At 39.4% G+C, this 27989-nt stretch overlaps 1 protein-coding gene across 1 annotated transcript; it reads right to left on the bottom strand.

Annotated features, from left to right (window-relative positions):
• Positions 1–868: 868 nt before the first annotated feature.
• LOC126369778 (zinc finger SWIM domain-containing protein 8 homolog) lies at positions 869–27955 on the bottom strand. The gene is made up of 28 exons (XM_050014343.1): positions 27949–27955; positions 27082–27354; positions 25991–26239; positions 24281–24444; positions 22608–22918; positions 21774–21969; positions 21200–21328; positions 20111–20218; positions 18984–19250; positions 18063–18212; positions 17708–17792; positions 16945–17162; positions 16318–16614; positions 15321–15538; positions 14406–14499; positions 14017–14208; positions 13559–13861; positions 13085–13257; positions 12556–12723; positions 11812–11924; positions 11268–11365; positions 10627–10804; positions 9563–9762; positions 8785–8907; positions 7858–8123; positions 7303–7536; positions 6715–6864; positions 869–6572 (listed from the first exon to the last, which is right to left on the bottom strand). Exons 1-28 carry the CDS (start codon positions 27953–27955, stop codon positions 6506–6508), a joined length of 5031 nt encoding a protein of 1676 aa, XP_049870300.1. The 3' UTR covers positions 869–6505.
• Between the last annotated feature and the right edge of the window lie 34 nt (positions 27956–27989).

Raw genomic sequence — 27989 nt, 5'->3', positions numbered from 1 at the left:
TTCTGATGCTCACATGGTTTTCACTCTCATTTTAGGTGACGACGTAAGCATGAGAGATAAGAATCACTAATTTACTAATACGTCCAATTACTTTTCTTCCACAAACGACGTGCTCGCTTAGAGTATTAGAGATAGTAGCAATCTTTCTTTATATAAATGGCTATGATTAAAACTATTTCTGTTATTATCTTAAACACATCTGTAAATATACCGAATGTATGTGTCGTTTCATTGGTTAATTACTGTTACCGCAATAATGACTCAATATTTGATATAATGCTTCCTATCATTAAATAATAGGTACTACCAGACGAGGTGCTTAAGTAAATATTTACAAATTGAAACCTACCAACCAATTCAACCGGGTGCGGGGGGTCAATGCAGCACTCAATTCACGATACGAGTAGGTATAATAATGATAATATGAGTGTTCCTTATTAGTTAACAGATGATGCTCATTATCTAACGATCTTAATTATGCGGGTAAGGCCCCGATTCCTGCAGACAACTAATTTTATTCTACGTTATACCCGTCACTTTCTTATCCGCTGAAAAGCAAAGGGACGGATAATTGACAATTGTTAATTTTAAAATGAATGAATGAATAACCCGAGCAAATAAAATAGGCATCTCACCTCATGATATGCAACCCTTTTAACGTGTGTTGACATCTTAATTCTGTCGGGTTATTGGCCAATGTAAAACTTTGAGGGCTTTTTAATTAAATTTCTGCCTAAAATTGACATGTCTTCCTTTTCGGCGGATAAGGAAATGACAGGTATAACTTAAAATAAAATTAGATGGTGTGTACTGGCATCAGCACCACTACATGGGTATATTATAATGTAAGTACGAATGAAACAAGTGATTAAATATAGAATAAGTATATATTGAATAATTAAATAATGTTACTTCAAATATGTTGCCAAAAAAGACTTAATATAATGTGTAATCGTAAAAGTAATAATAAAAATTATCTAGAGGTCAAAATATTTCGAGTTTGAGGTGGAAACATACATTATAATAGTGGTAGATATTGCAAGTAGGTAAATTGCCGAATGTTGTATAAGACGCATACGGCACCGTGGCCGACCTCGCGGCCGCCCGGCTCCGACCGCACGCGTCAAACTTGTCATCACAAAGTGTTAGAACAACAACGCATGTCTGCATGAGCGACAACTTTAGAACAATACATTAGTCGACATGGTCAAACCAGAAATCGTGCAAACAGTCTATTACTTTACTAATAATATTAACTATACTTTTATACTTACAACCATTTGCGACAACGGAGCAAAAATGTCTAGTGCTATAGTTTACACTTCATATATATTATAACGTATGGGCACTTCTATTACTTAAACAGGATGTCACAAAACAAGGTGGTGGATCAGAACTAATAATTTAACGAGTTAAGTGGGACACAATCAATCAACAAACAGGGCACACTAAGCCATTTTGTTTTCAGACATCCTGGGCATTAAATTTTAAGACTCCGCATAAATTCCCATTACATTATGGAGCTGTCAGTCTTCCTGCGAGAGCATCGATAGACTCGATAGTAGACATATACAACTACAACTTATAGCGTGAACGACAGAACTGTGCAGCACTAACTAACAATTGCGTAAGTACGAAAATTACCAACAAACCGTAAGACATTTCTAATCCATTGTACCTCCTTGTTAATTGCAAATGACAAAGTATGCGATATGAACAAAGAGTATCATTATATAAATTTATTTTATTACGTACTCTAATAAGTAGCCATTCGAACTCTGTAATGATTACATACTTTAATAGGCGGAGAAACCACACTTACAAAGTGTATAATTAAACTACAAATCCAGATGGATAAAAATAATTATGCATTATCGATTTAGAACTAAATAGACTCGATATCTCTAACTAACTGTGATGTGACGTAGTGTCCATGCATTGCCTTGAGTATTACAGGACAAAATGTATTCAATACAACGGGGTCGAGCTTATAATGCATTCTCCAACTGAACATACCAAATCACTAGAACGACTAAGAAGATACAAACAGATTGTGGAAGAGACATACGACAACAAATGACGTCTGAAGGAGTGAGGATTATAGATATTTGTTCAATAATGCTTAGGCACTCGGCTCTTTTCTCCCAATACACCTCTTATGAGCCAACCGCATGCTTTTATTGGTGCGGTGTGATATCGTGTCAGACATAAATGTCTGTATGTCCATAACTCAACGAGCCTAAGTACAATAAACTTGCAAATGTGGTTCACAGATAAAAAACCACTACCAAAAATGGATTTGATACGACACTATTTTCACCAAAAACCTGGTAACATCTGGATTTAATAATCTTGAATGAATAATTCTGCAAAATAGAGAAATAAAATATGCAATCGAAATGATATGTCGAGCCGAAAGGCTGCAAAACAAACCACACATGTATGAACCGCCTCACAAACCTTCCCTGACATTGGGTGCGTTACAACTATAAACATGCATTAAACGACTAATTAAAATATATCCCGAACTAACCATCTATATTTACCAAACTAACGATATATTTATCTTTTTTTTGTGTTAAATACAATTTGAAGTGTAAAAATAGTTCTTTTGAGACAAAATGTCGAAGCGATATTAAATTTTGTATGAAGAACAAGTAGTTTCCCTATGAAACTTACCAGTAGTAAGAGAAAATGTTTAGCGAGAGGCTAAATTTAACTATGCTGTATTGGACATCTGATAGACCTTCTAATAGGATAATGCGGAACGAAGACTACGAAATCAGTAATGCAACGTAACTATGGACGGCAAGTTGTCACGAAAAAATATTTTTAAAATATATCATATATTTATTTCATAGTAAGAAATCTGCTTGCTGGACGAACAACTAAACGAACAACATTTACATGATATAATTCAAGTTATGAAAATGAAGAACTCGATTTGTGAACACAAAGACTTTATAATGTATGTACATATGTACGCTATACTTTATGAGTCATTATGAACTCGAAGTTTCGACAAGGTAGTAGATTTAGAAGCAAACGCGCTGACAACGTTAGACCGAAACAAATGATCTACGCAAATCGCTGTGGAGTCGCAAACCAGTCCAGGCGAGCACTCACAAGTTGCAAATATCATCAGCGCAGCTTTTATCCAATGGTTACAAATGTCAATTTATACTAACTAGCATTCTAAAAATTTACTATCTACTGAATGCTGAAAACATCCACACTTTTATGAATGCACATAAACATCTAATTTATAAAGATATTGAACTAAAACTACTCGACGTGAGGACCGGCAGCAAATTGGTATACCACTCCGATGTCAGGACGCCATACATAGCACACATAGTCATGAATCCGCCTTGTAAAAAGCCTAAGTCGCATTCAATAAACTATTCGCCAAAACTACACATGCCATACGAATGCTTCGTAAAGTTAAATTGTCCTTTTCAATGTCTTAAAATCTTTATTTCGTTGTGGATTGTTTTGGTTTGGTTCTGGGTTTAAAAAATTGGGTACTTTAACTGATAAATTCAATATTAATATCAAATACAAAATACTGTCTTATTACTATTTTAATTTATAACTAGACAGGGTTGTGATGTTATATCAATCTTGCTGGTCATAGTACAAATAGTACTTGTCAATTATTGGAGTTAAATAAGGCATGTGCGTAGATTGCGTCTCAATATTTTTGTTGACTCTATCATTTACATTTGATACCACAACATTAGACACGCCAGCAATATATTACGTAATCAATATGGCAAATAACCGTCCGACATAGCAATACTAAGGATATGATTTTATTATTATGCATACTGAATATAATAAATACGTACAAAATTATTGTAATACCGTCATATCAATGCTTTCATTCGCAAAATACTCAATATAAATGAGTGTACACCGTAAAATAGCTAATGAGATAGCTTAATATATTAATACGTTTATATAAAATGATATTACAATATTGCTTTACAGTTGGAAGATCTTATTGATCCATATACATTTTATAAACTAATTCAGCCATGACTCTTGTATATAATATTTTCTATTATGCAAATTTGTATACTTTAAGCGAGCTGACATCGGAACGTGTTTACAGTCGACCCAAACGGATGTTGCCGGTACCTCCGCCGCATACATTATATAGTTATACTCCAAAGGCTCTCAAGACGCTACTTTGCATTACAATATAATAATAATATAAACTTGTAAATAAAGTACTATAGTTAATCGAACGCACGTCTTTACTCCTCCGTAAGACTTCATTACGTAAACGATCATGAAACTGCAAATTTCGACAAGAGAATATCAAAAATAGTGTATCGACGGTCATCATTCTACATTCTGCCTAATATTCTGTAGTCTAATGACACTATTTAGGTCACTTGAAACTCTTAAGCCAAATTTCAAATATGGACTATGGTTATCAATTTTGATTTTTTTCTCGTCCCTCGTTTAGACAATTTATGTGTCAGGATCGTCGACACGGACAATGTAACGATTTATAACTCGACAACAATAATGTCGCATTTGTCGAGCAATAAACGTCGACCCTTATTACGTAACAATTACTTTCCGTCTCTAAACCTAACAAATATTTTTATTTCAACCACATAGTCTTAAATATATATTTTAAGTTCTGTTTTGCTCCGATAACTCCGAAAAATTAAATTAAAAAACAGCTACTTATGTACTGTATTTCCTAAAAGCATGAAGTGATATAAATGAATTGGGGCGTACTGAAACACGCAAAGAGATCTTTAAAATAATTCGCTAAGTGGGCGCGGATAGACGCGTTCCGCCGGGCAGGCAACTCATTTATTTCTTTTAAATTCAATTATTAAAGATTATAATATTAGTTATAATCTGAAAATGATGCATTGCTAAAATTTATGTACTTTAATGAAACTAAATTCTTTCAAGCTCTATTTAGTGGATAAATTCGTTGAAGTTGAACAGTTGCCTACCCAGCACGCAAAGTTGACTAAAATAACTAGAAATGTTAACCAAAACTAAAACTTGTTTATTCTTCATAAAAAAAGTATTCTAAACGAAATAACGGTTCTGTTATTGATTAACATTTTTCCTCATTAAGTTATCATTTAATATCTTTTGCAGATGTTTGTTTGTGCTGTTATTCCCGTACAGGTAGAAACAAACTTACCAAAGATATTAAAAATAAACCGTCACTTAAACTATTACGAAAAAAAGATACTAAATGAGCTAGAGTAGTGAAGCTTCATTGGATCACCAATGACAGTCTCTCAAAAACATTGACTAGTTTACAGTTAGCGTGTCAAATTATCGTTCAAATTAAGCTAAGCAGAAAAATTACGGGAATTCACTTCGTGCAATGTATATTTAAAGATCCACAATATATAGTGTAAATAAATATAAGTATAGCTTTAAAGTAAAAATATAAGGATGAAATATATGTTACATTGCACTGTCAGCTTCGAAATGTGAAATCGTGTTTATAAAGACTTTATACATTGTTTAACCCGTTATTATGTGTTTTAATTATAAAGACTTTTTCTAGCACATACTAAAGATCGCATAATATTTAGTGTAGTTGTTTGAGATATCGATATTTGTAAATCTGCGCAAGTTATAGTCTTGTAAAGTATTAAGTGATTATAAACGTGATTTCAGATTTCACAAAAGAAAACAAGCTAAATGTTGCTAAACTCCTGTTTTAGTGAAGCCGTGTCGATGCATGCCTAACAGTCGCCTTACAATTACCACTTTTACAACTCAATCTCTCAGACTATTATATGCACAACCATCAAAATGAGCTTTAAATTTACCCTTCAATGTTACTCGGAATGACGGAGTGAATGAACTAAGGAAAATTTACAAGTAAATAATACAATTTAAACACGAATTGAGACCGGGTTTGGCAACATCCTCAACGCCACAATCGTTCTTCAAAGTGTAACGATTGGATTGATAATAAATAAAAAGGTCTAACATTCATTATTTAGGAGTTAGCAACATTTTTCTGTCATCACCGATACATTATGTTCTTTTTCTGAGATCGATTACCCTCAAATCGAGTGTTTAATTATAACTAACAGAGACATGTGTTCAAATCAGAGTTGGGTAAAGAATGTGTCATTTGTAATTTAGGCAAACGCATCACGTATTTCTGATGAAATAAGTGTTTTAAGTACATAGTATGCGGACTTGCTATGGCAACGTATTTGTTATTTGAGCAAATTGTTGCGGTAACTAATAAATATGTTGATATTGTGTCACTGGATCTTGTTGCCTTGCTTTATGAGCAGCGATGACACGGGTTAACGAACAATGTAAACTTGGTTACGTTGTTGCAGTTCCAGTTTGGCGTGTGGTCAAATTACAAATAACACATGGTGTAATACAGTTAGAGTGTGTGTAGGTGGTATACGAGCCGATAACGCGGCCATCGCTTGTGTGACAGTTTGCGCGCGGCGCACCGCATCGTACAAACTATCGGCTGCCGCCGTCATTTGCCGTTCGTCTGCAACGCAGCGTTCAGTTGGGTCCACAGATCCTTCTTGCACGACTTTGACCTGAAAATTTAGTTTTATTGTCGGAATTCGCGGAACTTTGAAAAAAAAAACACCGGGTATAAATATCCGGAACTCAGTTATACAAAATATCCGAGCGTCATTGATTTTGTATGCTACGCCCGTGTTTTACGTTACTACTAACCTGCGTAGAGAGGCGAGCCACTCCTTGAACTGCGTGTTGCCTTCTGGCGTGAGCTGGAACGCCGTGCGGGCGGACAGCACGATGCTTACGAACTCCTCGTATTCCACGGCCGTTAGGTGATATAGCTTCTGATGTATGCATTGTATGTACCTGGGATAGGATAGAGCAGGCGTCACCAACTAATTTCATTGCAGGCCGCGGCCCGTGAGTAACAAGCATGGCTTACATAAGGATACATCGAATTAAAAAATAACAGGTCAGCGGTACGGACCCGCACCGGGGTCCGCCTTTTGGTGACATTAGTACTGCACAGCTTAGAATACTTATTGATATAAGAATGATCGATAATTTTTTACCCAACTCTCTAAGAAGACTACTCATTCCCAAAATATAAACAGCATATATATGTATATAAGTCCCCTGGCCTTCCATCATCAAAAAATCAATTAACCGGACGGTGTACGGAGCATACTCTGACGACGGTTGATGGTGTTTGGTCAGGCAGCCAATTCATTTACGGTAGAAAGCGACCGACTTGGCTTATCGACTATTGACAGGTATCAACAAGATAAACTTTTGACTACTTACATCTGCTGACATTTCTGCACGAGGGGCGCTAACGTGCCTCTGAGATGTTGCATGACCAACTGATGTGGCCCTCCCCTCGCGAGCCAGTGCGCGGACTCCACACACAGCTCGTACAGTACGAACGGCGACACCACGGAGTTGACAGCGCATACGCAGAACTGGTGAAGGTACTGCGCGCCGAGACGCTTTGATATGCGTAGGAGCCACTTCACGTGGTCTCCGTATGGAGGGTTTCTGGAAAGTAATGATTAGGAACGAGTGGTAAACAACAAATAGAACTGGGGGTTAAAGGAACCACATGGAAACAATTTATCTAAAAATAATAATAATTGCAATTTAACATTTGCGCAATATTTTCTAGTAATAGCTACAACTAGAAACTCTAGCTGTTGGAACTTACAAGACCCAACGCGTCAACATAATATTTGCTAGAAACGTAAACTTAACTCGGTTAATCAGAGACTAGATTTCTAAAGTTGTTTCGATCTTGATAACTTTCTTGTACAAGCCTGTGATATTGTGTCACTTTGTGATGTTACCGGGAAAAGTTCGTACCTTCCGAATTTGTTCTGTGGCCGATCATCGTGTACCCGTCGCGCTTGCGTCTCTAGCGCAAGCATGCCGACCCTGTATGCAGCTAGTAACCTCCTCAGCTGCGCCTGCGGCAGCGGCGGCGGGCCGGGCGCCGGTGGGGGAACACCACCGACCCCGCCAACCCCTCCGACCCCGCTGACCCCACCGACCCCGGCCACACTGACCCCCGGCACGCCGCCCACCGCACCGTGCGAAGCTGGCATCGGTGGGGGGATTGGTGCTGGGTGCTGGAATATAAACAAAAAATATATCAGTGAACATTACATGTCTGTCACTGTTGTGTGAACAGATAATCCGACTGGTATAGCCCTGCAGTAGTGCCTACGAAATAAAAAACCAAAATCTAGGAAAACTAGCCAGAACTTCAACAATACCCGTAACAGCTGGTAACGTCCAAGGTATCAACACTACATACAATATAAATTTTCCAGGGTGAACAGTTTGCGTGTTTCGTACACTGGGTTCGGTGATTGCATGACCGAAGTCTGCGAAAACTTTTAATACGAGATACGCCTGTGAATTTCAATATAATACGAGTGACCATCCGTTACAGATTCATATTCATATTCATTTATTGCATAACACAAACATAAATTAGGGGGTTGTGTAAGTCTTGAATTTCGATAAGGATGACTCGAATTGCAATCGATAAGTAGGTAGGTAGTTGACAATTGTCGAAAATTAGGATGTTAGAATGAAAAAGCAATAGGAACTCGTGACGTCACATGTTGCTAGTGCCCAACTTCATACAAAAGCCTTTGCTAAAACGGGGCGAAGCGTCCTCCCCGATTGACTTTAATCTTTAACATCTCTGCTACTACATGAGAATAATATGACGTGATGTTTATGTAAGTTGTAATGGACCAATGCTTATAAGAATATACTCACGTTGACAGCGATAGCAGGTGGATGCGGCGCATGCGTGGGATGCGGCGGCGCCACCAGACCGCGCACGAAGTATGGTGGTAACGCGTACTGTGGCGCCGGGTGAGGACCGCCCGCGCCTCCGTACTGCCGGACCAAATAGTGCATTATTGATTACATATGTTTCCTACAAACTTTGACTAATCTTTGTTAAAACAATCTCTTCCATGCAAACATTTGATCCACTTTTATTGTAATATTGTAAAAGACATTTTAATTTCTCGCTTATTCCATGTAGACAAGTTTTATTTTGCCATGTGCATGAGGTAATTTTGTCATAATTGTAGAAAACATTTTAATTTCTCGCTTAATGCTTATTCTATGTAGAGAAGGTTTATTTTGCCATGTGCGTGTGGAAATCTTTAGTTCTTTAGATTCAAAGAAGTAGATTGCTAAGAGTGGCGACTTTTTTTGTCGTCACTCCATCATTTATCATCTATCATGATAGAAATAAGTCCTTGTTGAATGCCCAAAATAACAAGCAGTTCCACTAATAAAACTGAAGAAAATAAATAAATAAATAACAGCGCGAGTAAATGTCAAAGCGCGAGTTGTCAAATTTGACAGACGAGTTGAGGTTCCTCGGTCACGAATCAACTTGCTCGCGACTTTAATATGAAAGTGGGTCACACAAGTGATGTTACAAACTATAAATTTTCTCACTTCTTATGAAATTAGGTGTCTGTTTATTTTTTCTTTTTCTCGGTCAAATCTTCAGTAATAATATAGTTCAACAACTCACCTGTAACTGGTATATGGGAGGCGGGTAAGGATGGTACGTGAAGGGATAGGGCAGCGGGTAGGGCACGGGTACTGCGACGGGCGGGGGCGCCCTGTATTGAGGCTCCTCGACTAATGGTTCGTCCTCGGTGGCTTGACGGAGGTACAGCTCGTGCCAGTACCGCGCTACTGTATATAGCACCTCGGGGTATACCCCTCCGCCTGTTGAAGCATTCACTATTAAGACAGTCACTAAGAAGTTCTTTTGACGCCATAAAAACAACGAAGTGTTCATTCAAAAGCGAAGTGAACATTTGTCTATCAATTAAAAGATGTAAAGATGGAAGATTATTTTTAAATGATAACGAGCTTCATTATTAGCTGAAATCTTCACGTGTAAGTGGTGAGGTGAATGACCGACCTCATCAACTTTGGTGTCAATATTACTTTTAAACCTCCCAAGGCCCCTGTGATAGTGTAACATCTACATACTCATTAAAGTAAATAGTAGCAGGGAGCGTAAAGCAGTCGGATTTTATGTGCATTCCGAAGCACAGATCATCTTTCTTTCGGAAAATCGGGTAGTCAGCCTACAATGTCCTAACCAAACTAGGGATCACAAAGTGATTTTTATGATAGGTCCTCGCCGGGATTCGAACCCGGGATCTCTGGATCGAGAGACCAACGCTCTAACCGCTAAACCATAGACGCGGATTAGCTGAAATAACTGCTGTGTAAAGGTACATCATCGTCATACTTACCAAGTACGAACATGCACCAATAAGTGTATAATTAACTATTTTTATTTTTGTCAAATGGAACATAGTCCGGAAATAAATCGCATCGTATAAATTGATAATTTTCAAGTCATAAGAATCATCAAGTGTTACTACACTTGTATAAGTAAGTATACTTATAGTGATGAAATACTGAAGGCATGTATCATCTACCACTTCTGGGCATAGGGGCCGCGGTATCAAATTACGATATTACGTATCAATAAACGTATCAGCCTATCAGCTAAAATAAAAATAACACACAACACAGACATTAAATTAAAAAATAAAATCAGAATAGAATATTTACCTTTAGCAGCCGCTTCGACGGTGAGGCAGGCACGTTCAAGCATGGCGTCGCTTTGCTCCTTGCATTGTAGCACTGCGCGCTGTATCTCGTTGTAGTTGAGCGCATGCGCGTGTGGTAACACTGACAGAGCGAGTTCTGCCGCCGCGCGGACCATGTGCACGTCACGACCGGATGATGCCTGGCAATGGAAAATTATCATCATCATCAGCCCATTAACGTCCCCACTGCTGGGGCACGGGCCTTCCCTATGGATGGATGGGAGATCGGGCCGTTTTCCTCCATAAATCAAAACAAATATACTTTATTGCACACGTAAAATTTTACATATCTATGTATTATGTTTATTGTTGCATGAGCCCTGTCAGGAGCCTTAGGTGACTCAATAATAATGGTTGATAAGGATGATAATCCACGTCACATTTTAGATAGAAGAAGAATGCAAACAAACAGAACATCGATTTATTAGCTAGTGGTGAAACAGTTTTGAACCCAAGTAGGATGCACTAAGGTAGCATTGCACGAGGAAAAATACTCCGAAAAAGAGAACTAGCTACATTATTGTATGCGGGTTACATAGGTAGGTATATTATATTAAAGTTCTGTCAAATTCCCTAAAAGTGATAAATTACAACTTGTCTTACCTTATCAGCAATGCCAGCTGCTTCAGGCGGTGTCAAATGTCCTTCCCAAGCGTCTATCAGGAATAGGATAGCTGGTGCTCCAATATCCATTGCTTGCCCTGTAAAATTATCACAACTGTCAAATTCTGAGTTGTTCTCGCCGCTGCGCGTTCGGTGTAAATGAAACCTAAGGGAACTAGGAAATAAAGAAAGGGGATATAAGATCCATTTTTCGTGGTCTTACTCCGGCATTTCATCCGGTAAGCGTCCAAATCCTTAGCCATCTCTTTCGAGGTCTACCACAACACCTAATGGAAAGAGGAAACCTTAGCCCTGCAGAGATCTTTTAGGCTAGATCAGATTATATGTAAGATTACTTCTATTTCTCGCTAGATCACGGAATTTTATTTGCTATCTTGACATACCGCTTTCACTTATTCCACTGTTATCTAAGTCTCATACTGTTCTCTACATGGTCGATTAGAAAAAAAGCTTTTCTTTAAGATATTTTTCTTACCTTTAAAACTGAAAATTTACGTAGTTTCTTAATTGTGAAACACAGTACCTGTAATCCAACTGACGTGTGAAGAATATGTGCGACTTAGCCAGTTAGCGCTGACGCAGTTGTGTAGGCCGAGAGCGTATAGGCCTAGTTGGAAGGCCGCCATGTGTAGACCTCTGGAAATTGACCCTTATTAATATATTGACACGTTAAGAACTCCCTTCGGATGATTGGAGGGGAGGCCCCAGCAGTGGAACATGTATAGGATGTTTGTTATTTTATCAAAAGACCAAATAATGTCACAGTTTTTGGGATAATAAGTGACCATGTTGTACACATACTTGATTTTCATTCTGTTTAGCTTTTGATAGTTTATTTACTCGATAAGTGATTGATAAACTATCCGGCAGATTGTAGTACAGAGCTTCGACCAATAGACGCAGCGATTGTTATTTCCGCAGATAGACGTCGTATTGGTGGACGCCCTCGATATAATTCACGCCGCGCATGGCGCATTTGCCATGCCGCGGGGCAGATACTTGTTCGATTGATTGACTATCAATCAGTATATCAGAAAGTCGAGATATAAGCCGTTATGCTATTTGCGCATATAAAAGTATAAGCAATGCAAACAAATGTCAAATAGCAATATTGCTTTCTTAGATGAATTGCTTCGATGTAGCCTCTTTAAACCCCCTGATCTCTGCACAGGTAAGTTTACCATTTGTGAAGGAGTGTACCCTATCTCTGATCCCCAATTTTGTGTGTGCAATTGAAAATCTATCACAATTTTTAGTATCAACCCACCTGTGCGGTCCATGGTGTTCCCTGGCACAAGATGTCTGTGTGAAGAGACTGGTACTCGACGACCCACCGGCCTTGAATAACACAGACTTGGCCAGTTCAAACATGAAGTGTGCCGACGCCTCCGATGGCTGGTTCGGTACAGACGGGTACAGGCGTTTGCCCTTGTATCTGTTGGGGAAAGATTAAATTGACATTTCAAAATAAGCATAGATTTTATCCATCTCAAAAATACTGGTTTTTGGAGTTCGGGACCGTGGGCAGTAACAATGTGATTAAGATATCTCGCGTCAAGGGTGGGTTTCCACTAAAGCGCAAATGAGAGGAGACGAGCAGATATGTACGAATCGACCAATCACCGGGAGAAAGAGAAGGACAGAGCGTCTTCTCCCTTCCTTCTTTGCGCGTTTCCGTGAAAACCCACTCATATGTTTAAAACTTCTTACAAACATTTCAAAAAGGAAAGCTAAAAATGTATATTTTCTTATACAACGATATCTACTAGAACTTTCCACCGCAATGTATCAATTACCTAGAGTCTTTAGGCCTGGGCAGCGGCGTGTGCTGCGTGTGCTGCGAGTGCTGCGCGTGCGCGGGGTGCGGCTGGTGCGGCGGCTGCGGCGGCGAGGCGCCGGGCTCGGGCGCGCCCAGCCGCTCCATGTCGCCCACCAGCCCGCATCCGCCCTGCACACCAAACATCAGAATCTACCGAATAAATGCCAGCCTAGTACTCTCTGGAAACTTTGCAAAAGTTAGTGGACACGTGAAACTAAAAATAGAACCCGAAAGTTATCATTGTATTGGTAGTTATTGGAATTCATATTTTCAGTCTTGAGGTATCACTTTTGTCTCAAGATCTTAGAACATAAAAATACCACGCGTTTGTGTAACTAGGAATCATATCCTGTGATTGGCTTAAATGTACATACATTGAGAATAGTTATCATTTTCAACCTATCAAAATCGTACACTAGTTCTGGTATATGTATAGAACAAAGCCACGGACCTGTGGCGGGGGCGGGGCAGGATGCGTCGGATGCTGCGGATGTTGCGGATGCGGCGCATGTTGCATGTGTTGCGGGTGTGGCATATGCTGCACGTGCGGCACGTGTGGCGCGAGCTGCATGTGCGGTCCGTGCGACACGTGCGGCCCGTGCGGCGCGTGCGGGCCGTGCGACCCGTGAGGTGCGTGTGCTCCGTGCGGACCGTGCGCTGCGTCGAGCCGGTACGCCGCCAACCGCGGGTTGTTCGTGTAGTACATGCTCACCATCGGACCCTTGGTAAGCTGGTGGATCTCGCGATCTAGTAGCTGTAAGTTTATTGAATATTTCAGTAAGTGTATTAGCGAGATACTTGCATAAAATTATGTTATCTTGATGTTCTGAGTGTTTAACAGAATAAAACAGATTTTTTTTAAGTCTATTTTGCTTAATTTTTTTCTCTAATTATTTTTTTATATTGTACCTTATTCATAATCCTAGCAAGTTTGACGGGATCATCTTTGTAGAAAGACAGTAATGTGAGGGCCAATTCTCCTCGCTGCCGCCTAGTGCCTTCACAGAGGAGCGGGTGTTCGGCTTCCGACACGTTCGCTTTCAGCCCTAAGGCCGCCACTGTCGCTTCGAAACCCAGTGCCTCGTCCGTGGGCAATCTTGCCTGTAAACAGATATAAAATAATTAGGGAGAAAATATAGAAAAAAAATACTTTCAACTTGTTGCTGATGAACAGTTGTGAACATGTCTGTTGCTTTAATCCAGAACTTCATGAACGTAAAAAAATCTCATAGCTTGAAATGTAAAAAAACGCAATAATTACAGAGTGAATATCAATTTATGATAATAAATATACTTACAGGATGTTTGTTCTCTTTGTCGGTCGCCGATAAAACTAGGACGTCGAACAGGAAGCTCGCTAGCGCCATAGGTAGTAATGCTGGGCCACGGTTCCTATGATAAATACATTGGGTTAAAAATCAGCGAATTAAGCGAAGCGCGATGATTCGCTCAATCAATATCTTATACACGTTGAAAGTTCACGGAAGCAATCGGGATTGGTCTAACGACATATAACGGCATCTTATAAACTCATCCGCAGCTGTGTAGCCTAGTTGAAATAACGATTGACTCTCATTATGAGGTCGCAGATTCAATTTGAGCACGGACTAATGATTTTCGAAAATTGTTTTCGTTTTCATGTTTGGATTCCACGTGCTCAGCGGTGAAGGTAAACATCGCGAGGAAACCCACATACCCGAGTACGTTTCGGATGTATATGTCCTGGAATTGGGCTGGTTTTCTATTCTGGTAAACCAAAAAACTAGACTTGTTAAATTTTTAGGTTAGGTAAGCAGATTTCGTAAATTTCGGTATATTGCTACGGGCATGGTGTGTTGATAGAACACGTTCGTCTGATATTAGGAGATTCGATGGTCGAAGCTACACCAACACTACGAGTTATGTACGCCCAACGATTTATGTTTGTTGTACGCAATGATATTACATTATATAGTGGGAGCTCTCGTTTATGAAGACTATTTATAAATGAACTGTCTTATATTTCAAAATTTTCTAACAGTAAAGATAAAACGATAAAGATATTTATTGTGTATAAATTTAGGTACAGTTTGCTTCAGTTATCTACATCAGCTGACGCAATCGAAATTCAAATTCTTTTTAGCTGTCATTATACACTGGCATGGTTTTCGAATGCAATCTATTAGGATTAGAGATTAGGACACATCTATTCCGTAAAACATGACTGGTCGTACCGTAACGTGCCGTCACGAAGCTGCTCCGCTTTCTCCCTGGCAAGAGCCAGTTGTTCGGCGCCCGTGGGTAGTTTCTTCAACAAGGCCACTAGTTCCGTCTCCTGGTTGTTGAGCTTCACTTCCAAGGCCTTCGTGCTGGCCGGTGGTCGGGCCATCTCCAGCGCGAACAGACCCACTCTGAACGCTAACTCATGATGCTCACTGAATTCTGCTAGGACCTATAACCATAGAATAAAGAATAATACTGCGTGTAGATCGGGAACTCTCCGCCTCACGCCAAATTGTCTAAATGACCGTAAGTCGCTAAGGAATGGTAAGGGGGAGCGCGCAGATTGTCTGTATCGGTAGCACTTACGCGGTAAGGCGTCACACGGGAAGAATATGATTTTTGTATGGAGTGTCAGGAGAGTGATTTAACACAAACAAAGAAATTAACGTATTCAGATAGAATGTCTACAATGTCCGCATTGAAGGGATAGATGCGCAACGTAATACAATTTTGTCACGGTCACTTTATCCATTCTGCCGATATAATTATATCATTTTGTCGATTGATGCTACTATGTGAACCTAAATAAGGCAGTAGGTAGTTCTGTCGAAATACGAACTAAAATCACGTGCCACGCATGTTAGGGAAAACAACAAACATCCATTTCGACAAAATTTATTGAATCGTTCGATAATTTTATCCCGTTGCGCATGTTAGCCCTGCAGGTGTCAAACTATTATGAATTAAAAGTGAGTGGGTGGTGGTCTGTGTCCCTTAAGTGTTAACCTGCCAGATTGACCTACGGGCGACGTTCATAATGGAGCTTTAGAACTTTGCACTTGGACTTTATTATAATCAAATTATTCACTGTATAGAATGATACCATATTTTCATTTTGCAACAGTTGCCAGAAACTAGGATTCAATATCAGGTGAATCTAAAAACCCATAAAAACAACTGTACTTATAAATATAATGGAAGATTTAACATCGCTAAAATAGTACTAACCGTGCACAAGAAGGCGCATTTAGCGAGGGTGGCAGACGCGAGACACGAGAGGCGATGGCTGGCGGCGCAGAGTCGCGGCGACGGGTTGTGTCGCCTCCTTGCCTTCCTGGGGTCATGTCCGCCGCCGCCACTGCTAGTAGAGCTTCCTAGAGCCGGTGGCCTGGCAAGCAGTTCCCTTGCCAATCTTGCACCGAGAGCACAAGCCTCTCTCGCATGTCCGTGTGCTTGTAATCCTTCCGCGCGCGCGAACGATATTTCCCATCCGCTTTCCCAGCCGTACACCGTGTTCGATGACGTCTAGGGAGAAAGTTTGAAATGTAATGAAGGTCATCATAATGCCCAGCATCATTGACTTTAGTATAGTAGAACATAGACACATTTACAGCTTTAGTATAGTAGAATGGACAGAGCCTCAAGTTATTAGAAGACAAGTTACACCTTCTCTTGAAACAAACAATGACAAGTGATCACCCTATATGTTAGAAAGGACACTATTTGACGGTTTAAACGACAATGCCCAGGAGAAAAAGTAGCTGACAGAGTTCTGTTTATGTTCGTAATCAACGCAGCATAGAAGTGTTACTCAAATTTATATCGTATAATAAGATATTTTTGAAGGTAGCTTACATTAACAACAGCATTACTGGAGCTAGCGCCCTCGCCGGCGACACGTCGCGCCGCCGCCGCGTCATAGAAGTACATGTTACAGTCGTCGTCCGACACAGAATCGTCGTTCGACACCCGTCGTTGAGCGTCATCCGACGATATAGGAGGAGAACTTGACTCTTGAGAATCAGTGTCGCCCCCACTTTGTTGTAAAATTTCTTCCTCGTTTTCACAAAAACCTGCAAAAGGTTAATATATTCATCACTTGATTCATGTCATCGTCATCTATCGCAATGTTTGCTATACAGTTTACCACCTGAGTGGGATCTGGACCTGTTTTGTTCCAAAGTTTCCATGATGCGACTAAAAATTGCGATAACTTTCTTTGTGACACAAGTGACTTATTAGCCCTAGTTTGGGAATGTCAATGTTTGTACTTTACTTTTTTTTATGACATAGCCACTATTGGGTGGAGACTTGTAGTTAGCCTTTAGTTAATATCTGCTACTTATTTTAGGAGCTTCCTCAAAATAAATAAAAACTCTGCGCGCAAATTATTGTTACCGTCTGAATTATCTGAGCGGTGAGACGGGGAGAGAACGAAATTGCCTGTCTGTCTGTCTGTGGTGTCCGGAAGTAATAAATGTTTCTTTCTTTCTTTCAATTGATTGCTTGGTGAACTGAGTGTCAAGCTGACAGAGTCAACCAATCAGTGTTTGTATACCTCTCCCGTCTTGTCACTCACATAACTCAGACACTGGAGTTATTATAATTGTAGACCTACCTTCAGACGATACGCTGGAGTGATTTCCATCACTGGGGCCAGAATCTCGCGGCGGTTCCCGTGGTCCTTCTCCCGAGCCGCAAGGCTACGAACAAATTTATCATTATTCACTGAATAAAAGCAGTTTCAGCCGATGACATTGTAAATTAACTACTATTTAGTGAAGTCCATCCACTCTTCACCGACTTGAATGTCCTTTAGAGAAAAATAAAGTGTTTTTTTTCTTTCTTCTTCTTTTCTGATGACCAATTGTGGAATAGAAGGTCAGGTACTCTATAGGCCACTAGCTCTGGCTAGACTATCAAACATTTATTAAAAAGTTGAAAAGGCCCCTTAGGTACAGTAGGTAGTGTACCTGGCTAGACGGTCCCGCGATGGCCAGGTCGACGTTGATGCGGCTGTTCCGGTGCACCATGGTGCGGTGGCCCTGCGAGGACGGCTCCGGGTTCGTCAGCCGGTAGCTCAGTGACATCTCATTGTTGAGCACCGCTTTTGATGTGTTCACCTGGATGGGTAGATTCAGTTATCAGCTGACCGCGAGTGTTGTATTGTATCGCGCGTTGGGTGGCGACAAACGTAAGGGTGGATGAAAAGAAAGTACGAGTTCAAATAACTAGTCGAATGAGAGACTGATAATAGAATTCAGTTGGCTGCCCTGCCTCGCTACTCAGCTTAAAGGTTGCCTGGAAGAAATTGCTGTATGAGCAATAAGGCTGCATGTTGTGCCTTTCTGTATCTGTTGCCCTTATCTCTGTATCTTGTGTCCATTGTGCTCAGTAAAATATTTTATCTATCTCTCTACAGGTATAAGGTATTTCGCGACCGGAGAAACTATACAAATTGGTACAAATATAAACAAAGAAGATAGAATACCGATCGTCATTATCTGAGCGTTATCCCGTTTTCACAGGGTCTACATACTTAACCTGAAGATTTAAGAGATCTGAATTTTTACAGAAGCGAATACCTTTCTGACCTTCCAACCCGCGAAGGAAAAACCACTAAACACCACTGCTTGAACGTATCTCGTATTCTTTGGAAATCTAATCGGGATTAGTCTCTTCTTCTATCGTGTGGGTGTGAGATGGGTGATCAACCTGTGCAGCTATGGCGTCACGGTTATTATTGACCCGCCAAAGACCTTTGACATGGCTCTTGTAACGACTACGTACTTACAGCAGAGTTTCTACTAAGAAGAAAATGATTACTATTGTATCTGAAAAACCGGGTTAAGAAGTAACTATAGAGAAAGTGGTATACTAAAGTACCAACTCACCTGATGGACGGCGTCATTCTGCTTATCAGCATGTCTGAAGATGGTGAAAGGACTGTGGTACAAGGGATTCAGGTCCTTTGTGTACGTGACCCCCGGTATGGGATAGTCATCCCATTCGAGAAAGCATGCTTCCATAGCAGGGTGGAAACCGGGGAACACTTCGTTCTCACTGATTCCGTTGATGTAGGGCGGGTGAGAGTGCGACCTGGACGTGTGTCTGGTATGCGATGTTGACGTGCCCATGTGGTTGTTGCGGTTCTTCGCCACCTGTTTACAAGAGAGTTCCTTTGTACACTACACATACATGCATACTGTTAGATAGAAAAGAATCGATCGACCTAATATCGACTTATACATCACGCTAATGAACATCACAACACTAGCTTACGTATTTTGACAGATCTAATTCTTACCGCGCATAGAGACGATTGTAAAATATTATCTTATTGGAATATAATCGATAATTGTACTGAACTGGTCGTTCTGTATAATAAAACATAAACTCAGGACAATTTCCCAACGGGGTAAGCAGAAACTACGGAATTCCATTTACTTCGATCCTGACATACTTCTTTTGCTTCCTCCACATTCACCAATCGTTTCATACACGCACGCATTCATTCATTATTATAGTAACATTGAAGAATAATTCATTGTACATAAAGATACACTATCATCCGGCCAAGTAGTTAATGCCATTTGCGGCAAATCTGCAATAAATAACTCACGTGAAAGAGAAAGATATAACTATTACCATGTCCTAGTAATACAATAGAAGAGCGCGTGTAGAGGTCTATGTGAAGTTTCCTAGAAGAAATTGCTACCTTAGCAATAAGGACGCTTTTTCTACTCTTTTTTGTAGTTTCTTCTATTGTATGTGTTCCTTTTGGGCAATAAAATATTTATTGTATGTACTAAATTACCACAATAGCTATTTTAAAGCCGACCGTGTCCACTTACAGTGCCATAATACTACAAGTTAAGTCACAATTGGCTGGTAGTAGGACACATGAAACGTGAAGCCTTATATCTATCAAAAGCAGAAGAAGAAGAAGTAAAAGTAAATATAGTTCTGTTAGATATAGACAAGTTTATTCTCCTAACTGCCGTTTTTAAGGATAACTTACCTTATCGAGAACCTTCATGTGCCACTGAGCGAATTGTTCGTGCAATGTGTCGCGCTCGTGCGGAGCTAATCCGGGATTTAGCGCGGCCAGACGCCACAACACAACCACCTGTACACATCATATATACAAATCACATCAAATGTAAATGTTAGAAAAATATATATTTTTTACACCTGATAGTAAGGGACGATGTGGTCGACGATGAGCCATGCTTACCTATGCCTATTCACTCTTGCCTCGCAAACTTAGGCCTCCAGGTTTACAAAAAAAAAAAACATAGTTAAAACACAGAATAACGGGTTCTTACCGCGTTTAAGTCAGGGATATGAGACTCGCGATATTTCGACACTGTTGCAAGTGTCATGATCACGGGATGACGCGATTTAAACGCGGTTAGAACCCGTTATTATTTGTTTTAATTATGATAATAACCGCGTAAACCTAAAACAATGTATAAAAAATATAGTTTACAAGGCCCTAGATGATGCCAGGGGTTAGCTTTGACCGGCACAGTCATGTCTCTAAGCGACATAAGTTATCTTCCATCATAAGACCGGCCCATGCCCTTTTACTCTAAAAAGCTAGAGTAATTCAGGCATTTACTGAGCGCAACCGTGTTCCCTCTTAGGCCATCATCATACATCTCTTACCATGCAGTGAGATTGTGGTGATACGAGACAATTTTGATAAAAAAATGTATAAAATAACTCTACAAGGCGGGTTAAAAAGGCCACATCAAAAAAAAAAATTGTTGATTGACATTTGACATTTGTTTGCATTGCGCACTTACTTTTATATGCGCAAATGTCAAATTGCAATACTGCTTTTTTAGATGAATTGCTTAGATGTGGCCTTTTAACCCCCAACGTCCGCCACCTGGAGAAAGACGGTATAATGTCGAACAGTGATAAATAATACGTAATTTCCATTTCTTTTTTAAAACGTTTACGTTATCACTTAGGAAAATTTCTTGCGGGCGAATAGAATGCTCTTCTTCTCTCGTGTGGGTTGTGAAGTCGATGACACCTAGAATGCTCTAATAACATAAAAAATGCGCTACCAAAATTAAGTAAAAAGAATAATCCTTACCTCATCACAGAGTGAGGAGCAGGCATGTTGTGCGGCAGAGTTGCTACCGCCGCCGCCGTGCTTACCACCACCGCCGCCACCGCCCCACGCCACCAGCGCCGCCTTGGTGCTATACCACCATACTATGATCTGAGAAAGTTATATACTTTAGCAATATTCCGTTTTTTATGGGCAACACACACATACACATACATCATACACAAACTCACGCCCGTAGTCCCTAATGGGGTGGGCAGAGCCACAAGTAATCAAAGACAACTTGCAGCCACTATTGATACGATGTCGTAAGCTGGATATGATAAACCTTATGGTGATAAGGGATCAGCCTATCGCCTATAACATTAGTCCATCATATTAGAGGACATAACACTTATTATGGGTAACACTTAATCGGCAAATGTAGTGAGAATTTAGACAGGCTTCAATCTTTGAACGCCGTTGTTGCCGACGACGGTTTCTGTATAATTAATGTTGGATGTCAATATAAATGTGTATGAACTAATATGGGTTTTCTTTAACATTTCCGACACGAAAAAGAAAAAAAAAGGTGATATAATAACAATAGAGACAATACCTGTTCGCAAGCCATGACTTCCTCGGTGATGATCTCGAGCAGTGGTATGGCGTTGCGGTCGTTCCTCTTGAACATTTCTCTGACGATGGACAGTAGGTTCCACATGCCCTCGGGCTCGCGGCCCCGCAGCGGCCTCAGGAGCGACGACCATTCTGCTGCAGCCGGAGGCGCGCTCGTGCTCAGGTAGTTTACATCACTATGATCAATATGAAAGAGTTGATGTAAAGCTTGATACACACAAGGGGGGCAAAGGGGGCGCTCTGGGCCAGGAGTAAACCATTTATTTCAGGTTACTAAATAATTTCTTCTTTTCAGATCAATGACCAACCTCATCAACCTATTTTGTCAGGGTTACTTCTGACCCACCAAAGCACCTGACTTGACTCATGTAACAACTACATACTTTTAAGTCAAGTCAATTTTGGGTAAAACAATTTTCAAATTGTAATTTTATTAAGTAACTTTATAAACAATAAATGAGTAAAAGTGATCAACATTACTTTGAAAAGAATAGAAAAAGTAGGTATGTAGTATTTAAAGTTGTTGGATCTCCCCAGGGGATATCGTCATGTTATGACTGACAAGCATATGTTGTTTTTACAAAACTAGAGCAGCTAAATATAGCAACGAGTAAAGAAATTTTATGGCAACACGATGCCACCAGTCCCACTGAAAACCAACCCTTCGACTATCTTCAAACACACACTGAATATGAAACTTTCTTGGCGTCGTATTGTACAACACATCAAAATAATAATGTATATAATTGTATATTTTTAAAACAACTTTATAAGTTGTCTATTAATGTAGTTGTGACGTAATATGTCTACTCACCTAAACACTATCGGCGCTGGAACACAGAACTTGACTAAAATCTTATTGATATTGTTGTGCAAAGTCTTTTCGTCAAGAAACCATGAGGTATATTCGTAAGCCGAAGCGCCTGCGGTAGGATCTGGTGCGCCGCAGGTCGTGTTTATTTGGTTAGGCTGGGCGGATAATAGCTCGTCCAATATCCGCTGAGCCGTGGGCAGGATCTGCCTTGGCAACTCCGATATGAGGTATTGTGCGAACTTCTGTAACTGGTCTCTCCTTAATCGTTGTAGGGACTCTGAAACTGGAGCTCGGAGGCATACTTGCGTTGGCTGAAAGAGAAAGCAGTACTCGAGTCTTTGTTTTTTCTTTGGGTATTTATTATAGACAAAACTCTTGTTTTACTCAAAGTAGTCACTTCTTCCAGGTATTTAGGTCATACTTAATGGAACTATTTATGATTAACACATTTCATTAGTCATGTTTTATTTATTTACGATTCTTCCTTTAAAAGGAATATTTTATAATTGTACTTGTTTACGAAACACTATCTACGTGCAATTGCGTAGGACTTTGTCCGTGTCGTTGTGACATATAAAGTATCCAGATGCAGTTACATTAAGATATTCAATCATAAGTTTGTTTTTACATAGGTTAAATACCTATAAAAATAGGTGCTGAGGAAATGAAAGAAATCCTTAATTTTCGAAGGGTATCAAATCACTTCGAAATTATCATTTTGAAATTAAAAGTTAGATCTAACCCGTGATATGACGTCTTCATTGATATATTTGCTGATTTGAACAAAAAACTAATACGAGCTAATGCATAAGAAGGGAGTATAGTCGATCACTAGATAGTAGAAGTGGTCCATACCAAATCTCGTTCATGAATGCTAGCTTATGTCTTGTGATAGAACATAATGGTAGTTTATATTATAGAAAATGAATAAGTAAAAGCAAGGCATCTGAGTTACGGACCAACACATGTCTACGCAGAATTGAATAATGCTTCATATGAAACAAGGGTGATATGCCTACAGCATTAAACTATACGAGTCCGCATGGCGCCTCTTAACTCGTATCGGCGTATGATGCTACGTAGATTTACCTATCGTTCATGGTAGCACAAGTGCTAGTCGCGGTTACGCGATACCAAAGAAGCATTGAATGGTGTGGAAAGTTTTATAATATGACCATTTTGTGCATATTTCGGTCCCACTGACTGTGTTCCCGCAGCATCTCTCTATAATAAGACCTCTGTAACACTCTGTGTATAAACGGGTGTGACTTTATGTCTGTATTGCTTATGGGGGAAGACCCGTACGTTGATTAATGCAGCCCCTTTTCTCTTGCAGATAAATATTGGGTTGTTGATATCGCTTCTTAAATGCAAATAACACATAACAAAATGTCATGTGATTGGATTTAGATTATGTAAATTCCGAATTTATAAAACATATCAGAAAATAAAACAAAAGTATCAAATGAGTTGCAGCAGCTTATGGAGTGAGAGTTCTGACGGTCCGCGGAAGTCTGTGTTGCTCTATGCTTAGTGATAATGGTAGCCAAAGAGAATTTAGAATTTTATTATGATTTGGATTAAGAATGAATCCAATTTGTATATGTTAATTTCGAAGGGGGATGTCAACCAATAAGGTTGACGCCGTTACAAAACTTATATCATGAACTCACCAAATGTATTCTGTACAGGCAGACGGCGACGATATGCGAACACCAGTGCGCAGTGGAAGAGCATGTGCAGTTGCACGATGATATTCGCTGACGGTCGAACGTGACGGCCACGTTGTACTGCGCGCGCGGCATGTTGAGCAGCACCGTCGCTGACAGGTGGAAGCCTGAGAATATTAAGCATTGTTAGCGCCGCTGAAAGAGGTTCTTACTTTACCAGGTTGCAAGTGGGTTACACACGGGCCACTGCCCTCAACAAGCGCTTTAGGATGGAGTTGAGTCCCCTTTATGCAGATTTTGCCTAACTCGAGGACGCGTGCTTTGCAGCTGTGAGACTCTCATACACAGTAGAAGCTGGACACTGGGGACACTTCATACAAAACACCTCGTTTTGCATAGACACTTTGACGTTAATGTATACGCGTGCCTTTGTTTGTGACGTCTGACGCCCGACGGGGGTGAGGTAAATCTAGCTCAGCCGCGGGTGGGGAGCAGGGAGTTGCCGTTCTATATGTAGTAAGTATTACTCCTTATTCTATGACTGGGGGCCATGTAATGGACCCTCAAGATTCCTTTATGTAACCCCCTGTAATTGATTGAGTGGAGGCCTGACATGCTTAAATCATTATAATTATTAGATAGATGTAGTTACTTTGACTAATCCTGTAATTCAGGTATTAGGCTACCTCTTTGTTAAAATTTTAAGCAGATTGATTTCAGTCTGTGTAAATAACAGGAGGTTTAACAGAGAATTCAAAAAAGTGACATAGTTTTCTGATAAGGTTAACATAGCTTACAAACTTTGAACATCATTACTGTAAGTGGCGCTTGAACAAAAACAAAGATGTCAATTACATTCTATTTTTGTTTCGAAAATTATCACTTCCATTTATATGTTCATTTAGACAGAAAAAAATGCCGTTTATGTTCACAACACTAGAACACATTAAATAAAAAAGATTATACCTACAGATTACTCTGTTCTTGTCATAAGCAAGATACATAAGATTATATCTTGAGTGGCTGATAAAATAAAAAAGCATTTTCTCTGTAAATACCTGCATAAATAAATCAACCAATGGAAATTCTGGACAGTAAACCTACTGCTATTCGAAGAGATGGCTTACATGATTTGTCTAATTAAGACACTTCTTAAACATTACTCGGGTCAAGTGTTCTAACACTTAAGTTTTAACTGTGTCAGACATTACTCAACATAAAAGTACTTTGTAATTGTATGATGAGTAATGTTTACTATGAAAATAATTATGTAAAACTTATGCCAATATATTTGGCAATAAAATATATTGGAACAGGTTCAAATAAGCAAGAAGTTGAATGTCAGTGGTTTGTAAACTGAGATTGAAGGCCGTCTGGTAGGTGTGGGTTCTGAACAGTTAGTTTGATTTATTTGCTTTTTTATAAACATAATATACAGATAAAGGCATTGTATATCATGCATTTTGCAAGTTTTTTGAATTCCTAAAGACATAAATTCCTGAGAAATAATTAAAGTACATATGTCAGAAATACTAAAAACATCTTACATCAATTTTTTTTTGTACATTCAGCTAGAAAAGTTAAATAAATAAAGAAAGAAAATAATTTATTTAAGGTATAGGTAGTTGGTACACAGTATAGATGTAATTGTAGACGTCAATAGAGGAGATAAAAAATAAATTAATATTATAAAAAAGTGAGCAGTGAACTTACCAATCTGCAGGACATCTTTGACTGCTCTGTCTCTAAATAGATGTTCTCCTCTCTGAAACTCATCTGACGAGCCGTTAGCCAGACAGGAGTACAGGCGGATGTCATCTTCGCTGTCAGGGAAACTCCAGAACGCAATTTGAAGCTGTAATTGTTCTGGTACCGGCGGGTACACATGCTCCACCAACTCAAATGGGATGTGGCAAGCTACGCACTTGGCAGATAGCTCACTTAGTGTTGATACTGTTTTTTCTGTAAATTTATGTGTATATTACATTTCTGATTTATTCAGTATTCATTCACAAAACCTAAGACTCTGTTTTTAATAAATGGTGTGTAGGTACTCTATTAAAAATTTGTAATACCTATTGCCTTAAATCTGAAAAGCTAAATTGTTACCAACAAAAAATAAACAACCAGTGAACATGACGTGTATTATTAGTATTTGAAAAATTGATTGAACTTTGCTTGGCTGTCATACTTATCCACATGGAAAGAAAAAAAAATATCCACATGGTCACTGCTTGTTTATTTTTTATTGGTAAAGCGGTATGTAAGCATGTTTTACTGATCACACAAAGAAAGGTGTCAACATAAGTGAAAAATCTTGATTCCAATTTCAATAATATATTAATGCATTAAATCATTGTAATACATGAAATGAGCTTCCCCTATTAGAAGCTACAATTGTTGAAAAATTTCAGAGAAAGTAGTGAAAGTTAAAGAATCAAAAACTTTCCAATCACAAAGCATGAACTCATAGACAAAAAAATAAAAATGCACACAAATGCCCCTACAACAAAGAAAGGGCCTCTGTAAATGGCAGGGATTTGACACCAAGGTATTATTAACTGCTCAGTCCACTCAAAGGTAAATGACTTCACAACACCTGTTCTTTGTGGTACATATAGCATAATATGTATAGATAACCACATCAGAACCATTCGAAAATAACACAGTTTCTATTGCTTATCATAAAATGATGACATAAAAAGGGGCTAATTATATATATAGACGAGAGTGCTATAGAAATTCCGTTGATAATGCTTCAAATTTGGAGGACCGAAACAAAGGATCAGCTGTAATGGATTTACCTTGAACGGTTTTTTTTGAAGAGCGCGGGATGAAGGGGTTCTGCAGATTCGGCCTACGCCACCCTCGCCAGTTGTTGCACAAGCTCTCAGGTTCCGAGCTCCAGCTGCACAAAGAATCCTCCTCGAAACGTTCAGAATCCTCGAAACTGAAATGATCTCCTTCCTCCCAGTCGAGCAGTGGAGATCCCACGTCGACTGGGGCGGCTTGTCGACCCCCTTTTCCATTATTATTTGATGCCCCCGCCACTTTCACACAATTTATTGAAATAGATCCTCAATAAAATTCGCTGGATGACTTCAGCGAATTACACGGAGGGGGTATCCACGGTCACTGAATAAGCATAACTCTTTTGCATGAAGGTTTTATTTGACTACGTAAAAAGGCTTGTAAAAAGGATGAAATGAAATAAAATACATCACAAACTCTAAAAACTCTCAGCCTTTTTATACTGAAATGAAATGATCTAAATAAATCTCCATTGAGCACAATAACAAATATGGCTGCCGTGCAATGTCCTCCTGCCTGCCCCGTTTCACTTTTTGTCCCGCTCCCTCATTGAGTACATTCGCAGAATAATTTTACTGTTCAACACTAGATGGCAGAAGCTTCTTTAGTTGAAGAATTATAAAAAGGCTCTCCCACACACATCGTCTGTATCATTTTTCTTGAATCATTTTTATACAATGTGCTGCTATCTGGAGATACAAATAAGAACTAAATCGTATAGGTAGGTACATAAAGTTTACGAGTATATGACTTTAGTACTTCTATTGACCGCTAGATGTCACTGACCCCACTGTGCTTTTTTGAGAAAATTATTACACTCAACAATATTTGAACTATTCCATGATCAATTGATGATCAACCATTCATTGATAATATATCTTTCTTACTTGTGTAATTCACA

This window comes from Pectinophora gossypiella, chromosome 9 (assembly GCF_024362695.1).
Source record: "Pectinophora gossypiella chromosome 9, ilPecGoss1.1, whole genome shotgun sequence".
In the NCBI taxonomy this organism is placed as follows: Eukaryota; Metazoa; Arthropoda; class Insecta; order Lepidoptera; family Gelechiidae; genus Pectinophora; species Pectinophora gossypiella.
This window is presented reverse-complemented; position numbering and strand designations above follow the sequence as displayed.